The sequence below is a fragment of the Mya arenaria genome, chromosome 13, assembly GCF_026914265.1.
Source record: "Mya arenaria isolate MELC-2E11 chromosome 13, ASM2691426v1".
NCBI classification, from domain to species: domain Eukaryota; kingdom Metazoa; phylum Mollusca; class Bivalvia; order Myida; family Myidae; genus Mya; species Mya arenaria.
In genome coordinates, this window is record NC_069134.1 from 46,097,869 (window position 1) to 46,112,421 (window position 14,553).

Here is a 14,553-nt window from a genome sequence, read left to right on the forward strand (position 1 = left end):
GTTGATGGGCTACAGGATTGACTTGTAAACACTCCTTGTACCTACAACATCCCTAAAGCGTTCTACCGACACAAATCCTGTCCTTCGGGTAAACGATTGTGGAACAGCCTACCAGAGCGCATCAACACAGGCGACTTCCTATAGTCCCTTCAAGGGAACGCTGGCCAATTCACTGTAGAGGCACGCAACGATTTAGCCTTGTAGTAGTAGCATACTCCAGAAGTGTTAGATAATGTCACCGATCGGAATTTTGTTCTGTAACGAAAGAACAAGAAGAAGACAATTTCAGAAATGAATAAAATTTATGCCAAGGAAATAAAACGGAAAGGAGTAAACTTAGAACACCGGATTTAATGTGCCGGTATGACTAATCACAACCTTTGCTATTTTCGCAAGGTATTTATTTTTACTTCACCGCCGTAAAGTGCGCCATCGCACTGTGCCTTTAATTTTTACTTAGGTATGCATCACTGTTAGGCGTATTACAATTGTTTGTCTTTATATGTGTTTATTAGTGTCCAGTAAATCGGTAACGGTTTTCAATGAATCATGTTTTTGTTATTTAATTCAAACATGCTATGTCTAAAATTGAGTTTTGTGAAATTGTTAAAAAAAGGAAGATCCGAATCGGGTGTGCGTTATAACCTTTTTTAATATTTCAGGTCAGAATGGAGGTTACAAACGAGAACCTAGCAACTCTTTCTAATTTTCTTCAACAAACGCTCTCGCCTGATCCAAATGTCAGAAAACCAGGTAAATCATTTGTCCTGTTTTCCATTCACAGAGCTTCAGATAGGACCGATTTCTTTTAGATATTTGATCAAAAATTGAATATAATGACGAAAAATATTTTTTTGTTTAATGAGTATTGATTTAGGTATCCTCGACTAACCATTGTTCCTGGATGTAATTAGCATGAACCATTGATTTTTTAAATATTTGAATATTTTAACGAAATTTTGCACACCTAAGATTCAAATTAAGAGAAGTTCAGAACAGTTTAAATTTCCAAAATTGACCAATAAATGAATTTTTAATGATTTTTATAAAATCGTTACCAACACTCAACAAAAAAACCCCCTTAGTTTTCAACCCGAAAACTGGTAAATTGGCCTAAAACAGCTGTAAGATGTTGTTAACCAGCTATATAACTGTTTTCTGCAACTCTTTTATGTAATAATGGTATTATAAATTCTATTCAACCATCTTTGGAAAAAACAATTGGAAGATATTTGTCTATGAAAAGCATTAAATGATACATTTTATATATAGAATATTGGTGAATTGTCAACTTGGAAATGAAAGTTACATGTAATTGCAGCTTGCATGGACTTTGCAATTTCGATCTTAAATGCAGGGTTGTCATTATGTTTTTCACAAACCGATTTTTTTTATAAATCTAACAGATCTGGCCAGGGGTCAAGGGGGCCGCCTAGGCCCCCTTGTTAGGTCCAGGGCAACGCCCTGGTCGGGGGTTCAGGAGACGAAAACGAATTTTAGACATTCCTGAGGGTCTAAAACCTGTTTCACTGAAAGCAAAATTGACTGTTTAGAAAACATTTATTCAGACTATTCTACTTTGAAAACAATATAAATGGGCCGGAATATCCAATTTTGGATTATGTGGCTACACATCTGGCTCTAGAATCTCTTGTTATCTCCTGCAAATCAAATTGTTCTAAATAGTAATCAGAGCTAGATGACTGATGATGTGGGTCTATTTTAGTTTGGCGAAACTATGGGCCCAGACTCAATCATTAATGGAATGGAAATAATTTACATTAACACTTAGATTCTTCATAGATTGAATAATAAATCGTTTGTCTTACCTTGATAACAGCTAACAACAGAATGAACTTGAAGCAATGAAATCACCTCCTACCCGGAGATCGCCGAGAAAAATAAAAAGTGGGAAGAATCTAGCTTAGCGGACCGCTGAAATCGCCGACCATAATATCTTACATTTTGTTTCAGAATGTTCGCTAGCTTTTCATAATGAGTAATCTTAGCGGGGGTTTGAAGGTATCAGCACCAGACATTATCAGAAACGACACATTGATTTTATCGCGATCCGCTAGACTAGATTTGTTCCGTAACAGAAAACAAACACATTTTATTCAACAAAATGGACATTTCAAGCAGGCGCCATGCATCGATCGTAACTTAAAAAGAACAACAAACAATGTGTTTCCAATTTGCATTTTCGTTCTCACCGGTTCTTTGTTGGAACCCAAAATTAAATAGACTTTTAAACTTTTTTGATTTCGGCTGCGCCATTGTGCATGTGTTGTTTGTTTTTTTGTATCGCGGCACATCATTGGTCGCTCAAAACTGGAGTAATCAATCAAACGCTGTGTTATTTTTTTCAAGCGTTTGTACTACAAGGAACGGTGTCGCTATACAGTGTTCATCGGCAATTAGTACGGCGATTTTCTTCGTCTTTTTCGGACATTTTTTTTCAATCTCAATTTTAAAATTCCTGAAAAAGCAACCGATTTTTTCACGATTTTAAAAGATGGATTCGATCGGCAATCGGTTCATAATGACAACCCTGTAAATGTTACTATATCTTGAACAAGAGAGAAGCAAACAAAAACAATTATTGGAATCACCTAATTTTTTTAATTTTCTGCTTGTAGTATGAATATAAATTGATATATGTCATTTTGAAATCTTAGCCACAATATTAGTATTACTTTACTAACCAAACTCTTCCTTTAAATACATTAAATGTTGATACCAGAATGATGCTATGAATAACACTTGATGAAAATTAAAGCATTAATGTAAGTTCCATTAATCTAAAATATTACCTTAATTAATTTTATTTAACTGAATTAGAATACCGGTTCTTTTAGAAAAAAAAACATTATCCATAAAATAAAAACATCATACATAATTATAGTTTTAACATAAAGCTTTTCATAATGTCACTTACAATATATAACAAAAATAATCAGCATCAAATTCAATCAAAACAAAGAAGATAAATTGAAACATCCCTTTAGCGCATGTATACGAGATAGGCCGACATAGCTCATTAGCAGATGTATACGCATCTGGCTGACCGTATCCATTACTGGATGTAAACGCATGGCCCGCATATTTCAATAGGGTCATTTCAATATTTCAATTTTGCATCTTTCTTTTTGTAAACAATATCACGGATGTTTATAAAATTAAACTTTAACCTTTTGTGTATTGATTTTCCCTTGAAAATAACGTCTGCTAAATTGAGAAGGTGTTTATACTCCCAATCGCAGGTGTGATATCCCATTGTGACGTAATAAGACCACGAGCTGAGTACTGTATGGAATTTCCCCCAAATTCATTGATGCGTAAATCATTAAATATATTACGTCAGTTCAGTTTACCATTAAAATCAATTGAGATTATATTTACTTAAAGGTAATATTTTGTTTACAAACAAAAGAAACAATTAGTAAATGAGAAAATGATGGGTAAATTTTCTGTGAAGCTGATATAATGTCCATCATAGTTTTGGCTGTTAAATAGGTCATGTGCAAGCGTTTTGTTTGATCTAGATCTTTTTATTCATACCGGAAAATCATTTATCGGCTTTCTTTTTTGTAAACAATTTTATGAGGGGGTAATAAAGTTAAACAGACACCTTGGACTGGATCTCTCGGCTGGATGACACCGGATATTCCTGACATATTTCTGTGTATTATACACAAGGACATAAATTGTCGGCTTTTTAATCCAGATGGGTCTTTTTTATGATAGGGGTAATAAAATTTAGATCGATCCCAGCATTTTATTACCCTTTGATTTAATGCAATTATGACATTTCAAAGAAATGTTACAATTCCATCTTGGAAATACATTCACAGCTGAAATAAAATAATTTAATATTTCATCATTGACACCATTTATTAGATAATTTAATTATCTATAAAATAATTTACAACAGCATTGTTATTTATTAGAATATGTGCACTAGATTGAAAGTTGACAAACAAAAGTCCCACATGTAGTCAAGAGTCATAACAGTGAAATTAACAACTGAAATAAAGAATACATACCAATTGACCTGAGTGCTTTCATATATCAGTTTATCACAAATCATCCAATAGTGGTATTGTCATGTTTCTAATCATAGTTCATATTCACCTGATCTAATGATCATTATTTTACTTCACTAATCCCTTTAATATTAATTTGTTTTAATTGGTGTAAATCCATTTATTAATTAAAACATCATCAATATTCTTTTAATGAAATTCCAACAAAATGGCTACCAGTAGCTTTGATTTGAAATTGGCTCCCTAAATTTGGTAGTCATTACAAGAAACTTAAGGAATAATAATTCTATAAATGTTGTAATTACATGCAATTGATTCTTGCCTATAAGTAAAATGTGTTCTTTTGATTACACAATAAATAAGAAATTATAATATATTTTTGAAATAATCTTTCTTTTTATTTCATTATTATGCCCCCCTTTGAAGAAGAGGGGTATATTGCTTTGCACAGGCATGTCGGTCGGTCGGTCCGTCGGTAGACCAAAGCTTGTCCGAGTGATAACTCAACAATGCCTAGACCTATCATATGGTAATCAAACTTGATATGGAAATTTGGGCCTGACCAGTAGCTGACCCCTATTGTTTTTGGGGCTCATCGGGTCAAAGGTCAAGTTCACAGTGACCTTGAATGGTAAAAGGTTGTCCGAGTGATAACTCAACAATGCCTGCACCCATGGCCCGCATAATTATGCCCCCCTTCGAAAAAGAGGGGTATATTGCTTTGCACAGGCATGTCGGTATGTTGGTCGGTTGGTCAGACGGTCCGTCGGTAAACCAAAGCTTGTCCGAGTGATAACTCAACAATTCCTGAACGTATGGTCATCAAACTTCACATGAAGGTTGGGCCTGACCAGTAGATGACCCGTATTGATTTTGGGGGTCATCGGATCAAAGGTCAAGGTCACAGTGACCTTGAATGGTAAAATAATTTTAAAGCTTGTCCGAGTGATAACTCAACAATGCCTGCACCCATGGCCCTCAAACTTGACATGGAGGTTGGGCCTGACCAATAGATGACCCCTATTGTTTTTGGGGGTCATCAGGCCAAAGGTCAAGGTCACAGTGACCTTGAATGGTAAAAGGTTGTCCGAGTGATAACGTGACAATGCCTGCACCCATGGTTCTCAAACTTGACTTGGAGGTTGGGCCTGACCAGTAGCTGACCCCTATTGTTTTTTGGGCTCAATGGGTCAAAGGTTAAGGTCACAGTGACCTTGAATGTTAAAAGGTTGTTCGAGTGATAACTCAACAATGCCTGCACCCATGGCCCTCAAACTTGACTTGGAGATTGGGCTTGACCAGTAGATGACCCCTATTGTTTTTGGGGGTCATTGGGCCAAAGGTCATGGTCACAGTGACCTTGAATGGTAAAAGGTTGTCCGATTGATAACTCAACAATGCCTGCACCCATGGCCCTCAAACTTGACTTGGAGAATTGGCCTGACCAGGAGATGACCCCTATGGTTTTTGGGGGTCATCTGGCCAAAGGTCAAGGTCACAGTGACCTGGAATGGCAAAAGGTTGTCCGAGTGATAACTCTACAATGCCTGCACCCATGGCCCTCAAACTTGACTTTGAGGTTGGGCCTGGCCAGAAGATGGTCCCTATTGATTTAAGGGGTCATTGGGCAAAAGGTCAAGGTCACAGTGACCTTGAATGATTAAAGGTTGTCCAAGTGATAACTTGACAATGCCTGCACCCATGGCCCTCAAACTTGACATGGCGGTTGGGCCTGACCAGTAGATGACCCCTATTGATTTTAGGGGTCAAAGGTCATGGTCACAGTGACCTTGAAAGCAAACTCGACAATTCTTGGACCTATGGTCATCAAACTTGACATGAAGGTTGGGCCTGCCCAGTAGATGACCCCTATCGACTTTGGGGGTCATCAGGCCAAGGTCAATGTCACAGTAGCCTTTAACACAAAAAGTTAACAAATCTTCCCCCACTGATATCTCAACAATGCCTGAACCTATGATCATTAAACTTGACATGGATGTTAAGCCTGACCAGTAGATCAGCCTTATTGATTTTAGGATTTATAGAGCCAAAGGTCAAGGTAACAGTGATCTTGAATGGTAAAAGGTTGTCTGAGTGATAACTCGACAATGCCTGCACCCATGGCCCTCATAATTGAATTGGAGGTTGGGCCTGACCAGTAGAAGACCCTTATTCTTTTTGGGGGGTCATCGGGCCAAAGGTCAAGGTCACAGTCACCTTGAATGGTTACAGGTTTTCCGTGTGATAACTTGACAATGCCTGCACCCATGGCCCCCAAACTTGACTTGGAGATTGGGCCTGACCAATACATGACCCCTATTGTTTTTTTGGGTCATCTGGCCAAAGGTCAAGGTCACAGTCACCTTGAATGGTAAGAGGTTTTCCGTGTGATAACTTGACAATGCCTGCACCCATGGCCCTCAAACTTGACTTGGAGATTGGGCCTGACCAGTACGTGACCCCTTATGTTTTGGGGGGTCATCAGGCCAAAGGTCAAGGTCACAGTGAACTTGAATGGTAAAAGGTTGTCCAAGTGATAACTTGACAATGCCTGCACCCATGGCCCTCAAACTTGACTTGGAGGTTGGGCCTGACCAGTAGATGACCCCTATTGTTTTTGGGGGTCATTGGACCAAAGGCCAAGGTCACATGTACCTTGAATGGTAAAAGGTTGTCCGAGTGATAACTCGACAATGCCTGCACCCATGGCCCTCAAACTTGACTTGGAGGTTGGGCCTGGCCAGAAGATGGTCCCTATTGATTTTACGGGTCATTGGGCCAAAGGTCAAGGTCACAGTGACCTTGAATGATAAAAGGTTGCCTGAGTGATAACTTGACATTGTATGGACAGATTTTAAAATAACTTGCCACATGTGTTCCACATACCAAGACGACGTGTCGCGTGCAAGACCCGTGTCCCTACCTCAAAGGTCAAGGTCACACTTAGTGTTATTCACAATGCAGTGCTGCATACAAGGACATAGGGTATAGGTTGTCGTGTCTGGGCTGTAACTTTCCCTTGTAAGGACAGATTTTTAAATAACTTGCTACATGTGTTCCACATACGAAGACGACGTGTCCTGTGCAAGACCCATGTCCCTACCTCTAAGGTGAAAGATACACTAAGTGTTTATTCACAAGGGAATTCTGAATATAAGGACATAACAGTGTAGGTTGTCAAGTATGGGTGGTATTTTTTTATGTTCAGAGGAAATTTAAAATAACTTGCCATATGTATTTGACACATAAAGGCAAGATCAACTTTTCATGTACTGACCTTGTTCGTAGGTCAATGTCACATTCGGGGGCATTCGTCACATACTGTGACAGCTCTTGTTCTTTCAAAAACAACGCCTTTAACTTTCCAAGGGATGTTACAATGGACACCAAACGGTCATTCACCATGACACTTGTGAAGCGAAATTACATACGTGTTCACATTTTGTCGGACTTCAATTTACTTTACATACCGGAATACAGTGGAAATCATATGAAAGTAAAACATAGGCTGTTACAAGTTTATTGAATATAAAATTTTACAAAACTTGGAAGAGCTTAACTGTAAACATGATTGAAATACTTATTTTAACGTCCATCGGTGTATGAACTACATTTGGGCTGTTCTATGTGGGTGGAGTCCGAAGGAATTCACTGACACTCTGGGCCGATTACCCTGATGGACATTAAAAATAATTACATAACATTTATATTTGAATATTCTGTTTTCTAAAAGAATTAAGTAAAGCCTTGAAATGTAGCATGAGCCCATCAATGTCCGAGGGTCAGTTAACAATGTAGCTGTGACGTTGCATGCATGGGACACTGTGTGTGAGTAACTTCGCGCCATCCTTGGTCAAACAATTAAAAACAATGACATAATGCGGGAAATTATCGTGAATATTCATTAATTGAATGAACTAAAACTGACGCTATCTGAAAATGATTGCCATCATGCGGTGAAGAACCTGTGTTCATCGAAGAAAAATGTATTGTAATGTAAATCTTTTTACATGTAAAACCACATGTTATTGAATGTTAAATTTGTTTAATTAATTTTTAAAATGTCCAGTTAAAATGATATAATGGTGTTTTTTTTAAATAATGTTCGGTTAATGATGTCCTGGATACACTGTATGGGTCTTTAACAAATCTTGATGAAACACAGACTGTTTTCCAGTTCTTGTATCACTGAAGAAGTATATCTGAAAAAAAGAAACAAAAAATCCTTACTGCCTGCCCGTCTTAAGACAAACAATGTCCCAGGGTTATTTCAACAGATTGTACATTTTAGATTGGTGGTGGAATCATGGACCAAATGATGTTATAGAATAAACTTAGCTTGTGAGAATGCAATGTTAATAATTTAAAATTAGATCCAGAACATGCAATACAAGTCTTTATCTTCTTATAAACAACATTCTAAAAACAGTACCTGTCAATTTATACAGAAGCCTGCTTCCACACATAATGATGTCAGGAAGAACGCTCTTGCCCTGACATCCATGGCCACTGGACTCTAGAATAGAATCGGTGTCCAACATTCAGCATCAACAATATTTTCTGAAAATTCACAATTTCAACAAATCAGCTGAAATCTGTAGATATTACATTAAGTTGGGTGTTATTTGTTACATATTAAGCCTACAAGTTTTGAAAGCCATGCCTATAATTATTTTTTGCAACTGTTTTTGTTCTTAGATGTAACACTAACTGGAAAGTTCTTCGACTGAAGTAACGATCTTAGTGTCAATGTTATGTCACAAATGAAACAGAAACTACTTGTTCAGATAGATTTAGAATTTATTTTAAATACTTATAACTGTAATGCTTCTAAAAGTTATTGCACATGAATGCGTATGAATTAAATGAAAATGCATATACATAGATGTTTTCTTGTTTATTATACCAGATGTAATGAAGACCACTAAATTTGCATCTTTATTTACCGTCAATGTTAAGTCTTTTAGCAATCTCAGATTTTTTATAAACATTTCTGTTGTTTTCATTTCAAATGATAATATGTTACAAGTGTTTATTTAATCAATTGTGTTTAGCACCAAAAATAGCATAAACCATCTCAAAAAACAAAGTATCATTTCTCGGTGTTCGATACGTAAATAAGACACAATAGGGAAAATGGGCTGTCCAACTTTCTTTAACAACAACACGAACTCAAATGATTTCATGAGCATGTCAACGGGTGAGAAATGTCCTAAAATGCACTCTTTTCCGCTAGAACACCAATTGTATCGGAATGGTGTAATAGTTTGTCTCATAAAACAACCTTTTTAACACTCAATCGATGCGTTCGAGACGTAACACGATGAAAATACTCGCACGTGTTTGTTTTGACAGTCCTCCATTTTTTTCCAAAAATAGCCGAAGTCTCGGAAGTGCCTCGATTTATGATGCTGATGTCATATGTAAATAGAATAACAACACTGGGAATCCCCCATCTGCGCGCACCTGCTAAATCTAAGCCTATACAGTGAAAGTTCAGTTACGTAACATTTTGACGGAAAACGCGCCTGCCGATTTCGGAATAAAAATAAGGATACACCTTTGTTTGAAAAAACACAACAAATACGTGTTTCCTGTTTATTACAAGACCTATGTTTTGATATTATTTCAATAAAATTAACCTTTTACGCACAACTGCTTGGTAACTTCGTCCAGGAAAGACGTAACCAAAATTGACACAAAATGTTACGTCATTATTTTCTGCTTGAAATTTAAGTTTTTTTTTATTAAAAACGACCAAATAATTATTTCTAGACACCTTTGTATTGTATAATGGACCATCTGTGATTAGTTTCTTGCTCCTGTTTGATGTTTATTGAATACATGCGTTTTTTGTTGCTGTGTGAAAAAGGCCTACATGAAAAAGTGCCTGGCAATTGTCCACAAAAATCGGACTTGTTCTTCGTTTTAAATATTAATCAAATTCAAGGAAATAAATGAAAAACTCGAGACTGTCTCCCACATAAATGATCTTTTTAAACATGCATATAAATAACATTTAATAAAACAAATAATAGGAGTAAATTTGGTTTGTTTGGGATGTAACAGGAATGTGCTGGACAGTGAATTTTTGCTCATATGTAAACAATTATAAATAATCATCAATGCCATGATTTATGTCACTACGTCTGTAATCTAAAATTTGGTTTCTTGTGCAGCTGAGAAGTTTCTGGAGTCTGTGGAGGTAAACCAAAACTACCCTCTCCTGCTACTGAACCTGCTAGACAAGCCCAATGTGGATCAACAGATCAGAGTCTCATCAGCTATCACATTTAAAAACTATGTCAAGCGGAACTGGAGAGTTGTGAGATCATTGTTTTCTTTTACTTATATATCCCTTGCCTTTAAACCTTTAATATAATGCAATTTTTGAGTGTTTTCCCAATATTTAACATCTACAGGCGGAATTTGCAATCTGACAGATAAAGGTCTTTACGAAAAGGCCCTAACAGACATGTTTAATAAAAGCCTTGGTTATCCTGCTGTGATCTCTTTCTTAGGGGCACTTAAGTTCAGAATTAAACCTGAAAGTAGGATTGAGGGCTTTTGACTATTGTTTTTTGTACATATATATTTTGCTTGGACATTTGCATCAAAAACAGAAGGAAGCTCCATGAAATGAATATTAATGACTTTGGAAACAATTTCAAAAAAGGGTTCTTAGAAGCCCCTATTACCCTGCTTTGGGAATGAATCCCTCATTCTCAAGCAGACTCATACTTTTTTCAGGATTGCAGTTATCAGCTGTTAGAATCCCTGTCTACAAATATTTTCAGATTGAAGACATGCCAGATAAAATACATGAACAGGACAGATTAACCATAAAACAGCTGATAGTTGGTTTGATGTTAAAGAGCCCAGAACAAATACAGAAACAGGTAAGAAGAACTATTAACATGATGCTATAGATTGCTGTAGATCAGTCCGGTTTTTCAAGCTGTTACTTGGTCATGGAAGGAGGGATTTTAAAATTACTTGGCACATGTGTTTGTAACATTAAGATGATTGATGTGTGGCATGCTAGATCCACATACCTACCTCAGAGGTCAAAGTTTATCATTATACAGGCTTTCAAGTGGACCCTTCTTTTCCTACTTTTCTAGTCTGATATGTCAGAGGAAAAGCACAAACAGTGCTCCAGAATCTTATTAATAGTCAGCCAACATCCAACCTGAACAATCACTTGCCCAGAAGGTTCCATCACTCTGCATGATAATGGCACTTTCAAAGTAAATCAAGCAGAAAATCTACATGTACAGTTATCCAACCTGCAAGTGCTGAAAAATATGCAGCATTCAATGAAAGTTAATTCCATTTCATTTTACGTCACACTTCATTCTGCTCAATAACTAAAGAACTCTTGGACCCAGAAACTTCATTCTTGGTATGCAGGTTGGTCATGACCAGTAGATGACCCTGATGTTTGTTCCTCTCCATTCCAAAAGTACAAATTTCATGTCCATCATAAATTATTACTCACCTACGACCAAACAATGAGGGAGACCAGCGCTTTTTCAAAAAGCAATCTCTAGTTGATATTGAATTATTATCCCCCGCTGAACCAAAGGTTTCGGGAGAAGGATATTGTTTTGGCGTTGTCTGTCTGTCCGGCATATCTTGGTAGGCATTGATCAGAAAATGTTCAAACTTGGTCAGAATGTTCAAATCACGACCACTTGTTAAAGTGGGTCACATGGGGTCAAAAACTAGGTCACTAGGTCAAATCTTAGAAAAAAATATTTGGAACAAACTAGAGGCATTATACATGGTCAAATATTCATGAAACTTAATCAAAATGTTTTCCTTGTTGAACTCTTGGACGTATATAAAAGTGGGTCACATATGATTGAAAATTAGTTCACTAGGTCAAATCTAAGAAAAAATATTGTCAGGAACCATATCATGGTAATGATTGGTCAGATTTTGTTTAAACTTGGTCAGGATGTACCCCTTTATTAAATATTGACCGCTTGTAAAAGTGGGTCACATGGGGTGAAAAACTAGGTCACAAGCTTAAATCTTAGAAAAATCTCTGGAACACATTAGAGGCATTATTTATGGTCTAATATTCATGAAGCCTGATCAGAAAGTTTTCCTTGATGAACTCTTTGACATGTTTAAAACTGGGTCACATGTGATAAAAAAATTAGAAAATTGAGTCACATGTGATAAAAAATTAGGTTACTAGGTCAAATCTTACAAAAATCTTATCCGCAACCATTTTATGGTAGTGATTGGTCGGATTATGTTCATACATGTATGACTGAACACATGATAATAAATATATGTATTTAATGATGATTTACTTCCAGGGCTTCTAAAAACCGGCAATTTGCCGGTCTGGACAGATTTTGACCAAGCCAGACCAATTTCAGTTTAAAAAAGTGTAAAAATCGGTCCGAAATTTTCTAATTTTTTTTTGTAATTTCGGTCCAAAACGACTAAGTCTGTAAAAGATGTAGAAATTGTAATACACAAACATTCATGGGTCATTCACACATTCAAAACTACATCCAATAGGTCATAAAAGTGTCTTGGTTACCATGAGACCGATGCGACCAGCTGCTTTTTCTGCTACGCTGATCACTCTATAGCCTATCTGTTAATTAGCAGAAGCTTGTAATCGGTCCAATCACGTGTTTTGGTATAAGCACAATTAAACAAACTATGTGTTAATTATCTGCTTGCAGCTTTCCTGATTAAGTGTTAAAATCGGTCCATATTTTCACATGGCAATATGCTATATGTCGTCGTCGTCGATCATTACATGATATCCGTTTGTTGATTACAAAACGGTTAAATTTAAATTGTTATAAAGAACCATTGCTGGTTAAAAAGCTTTAAAGATAAATGCATGTCATCGTAAATCCCTGAAAGCATTAAAATACAGAATTAATTAACATAATAATATATAGGATATCAACAGCGATACGCTTGATTAACTACATAGTCTGACAGCTGAGTCCGCCACTTACTTCATATTTATTTGCAGTAATGAAAAAATCGTTGTCAATATCACACTTTAAGCTTGTTGCCCTGATCATAAATCTAGATATATTGCCCTTTGTTACTTTTTTCTTGTCCTGAGCATAACTTGAAAACTACTGGATAGAATGTAATAAACTTTTAAACAATGTTTCAGCACAATGAGAAGGAGTTCATTGTACATGAATCATTACACTATTTTAGCAAATTACAGAGTTATTGTCTTTTTCTCTGTTTTTTTTTTTGTCATCTTTTTGTCCGTACAGTAATTTGAAAACTACTAGATGGAATTTCATAAAACTTCATACAATGATAAATCATAATGTGAGGCGACGTTCGGGGGTATTTATCACCTTCAGTGATAGATCTAGTTTACTATATATTTAAAAGGGATGGAAACCGGATACCAAATCGGTATCCGGATATTCGTATCAAGTATTCGAATACTATCCGGATACTCGTATCAAATTGTTTTCATAATAAGTAAATTTCCTATTGTATGTCACCAACCTGTTATTTGACATAATTGTCCACTTAATTTATAAATCGTCATATGGCAATTTCATTTTTTCATTCATTCTTTCTCAGTCTTAATAATTTATAATGTTATAATCAAAGCTAAACAACTCATTTTACGTCATAAAACTCATGATGAATACCACATAAACACCTCGCGAATTTGATAGTCACTTCGGCCGAGGTGGTTGCTTGGTTACTGCCACGTGCTTTCGAGTTTGTTATTTATCAGCAGGTTTCATGTTAAATGACGCTTTGATTATTTGATAGTCGATTGTAATTTTATTTCATTACATTGTTTGATTTAATGCAATACCTACAATTTCTGCTGTGTTTTGTAATGAAGGATATAATTTCGGAAAAGATAAGAAGACAAAAAGACAATCTGATTTTTCTTTATTTACATGCGTGTACTTTTTTTTTATCAATAAACTAAACATGGATTAATGATCAATCCGTTTAATATCAACTAGTGCCAATTAGTGTCAATTAAGCACATCTGAGATCATAAAACAACACTTGTCATTGTAAACAAGGTCATAGAACTTCACAGGGTGCTGCACAAGGACACAATATCACGCCTTGTGCAAACACCCAATTAGTCCTTAGCAGACGATTTGTGACACACACCCGCTTCGCGACAGACATTGTTGATCACCTGAAATATTTCATCTGAAAAGTTTATGACCATTGATTACTACGGATAAATTAATAAATGATAAAAAGCAAACATGAAGAAAAAAGACAGGTTAAACAAACATGTAAATAAAATGTAAAAATGATAATTTTCTATGTATTCGGAGAGCGAAAAAAATAATTAATTTATGGTGTCCGAACTCTTGTGAATTACGGTATTCAATATTATTTTGAATAATAAATTGAATTAAACAATAATCAAACTTACATATAAAAAAGCAAAGTTGAGCAGTCAAAATATTTTTTGCATATAACATAACTTTTCATTCTCGACAGTATGGTTTTAAAG

At 36.0% G+C, this 14,553-nt stretch overlaps 1 protein-coding gene across 1 annotated transcript in view; it reads left to right on the forward strand.

The window, feature by feature from the left end:
* The first annotated feature begins 398 nt into the window (after positions 1 to 398).
* The window catches only part of LOC128214672 (exportin-2-like), a 150,301-nt gene continuing 136,146 nt past the window's right edge, over positions 399 to 14,553 (forward strand). The window contains exons 1-4 of the mRNA XM_052921266.1: positions 399 to 460; positions 663 to 753; positions 10,226 to 10,371; positions 10,844 to 10,945. Of these exons, the coding sequence (XP_052777226.1) occupies positions 669 to 753; positions 10,226 to 10,371; positions 10,844 to 10,945 (333 nt within the window). The 5' untranslated portion in view covers positions 399 to 460; positions 663 to 668. The remainder of the gene's footprint in view (positions 461 to 662; positions 754 to 10,225; positions 10,372 to 10,843; positions 10,946 to 14,553) is intronic.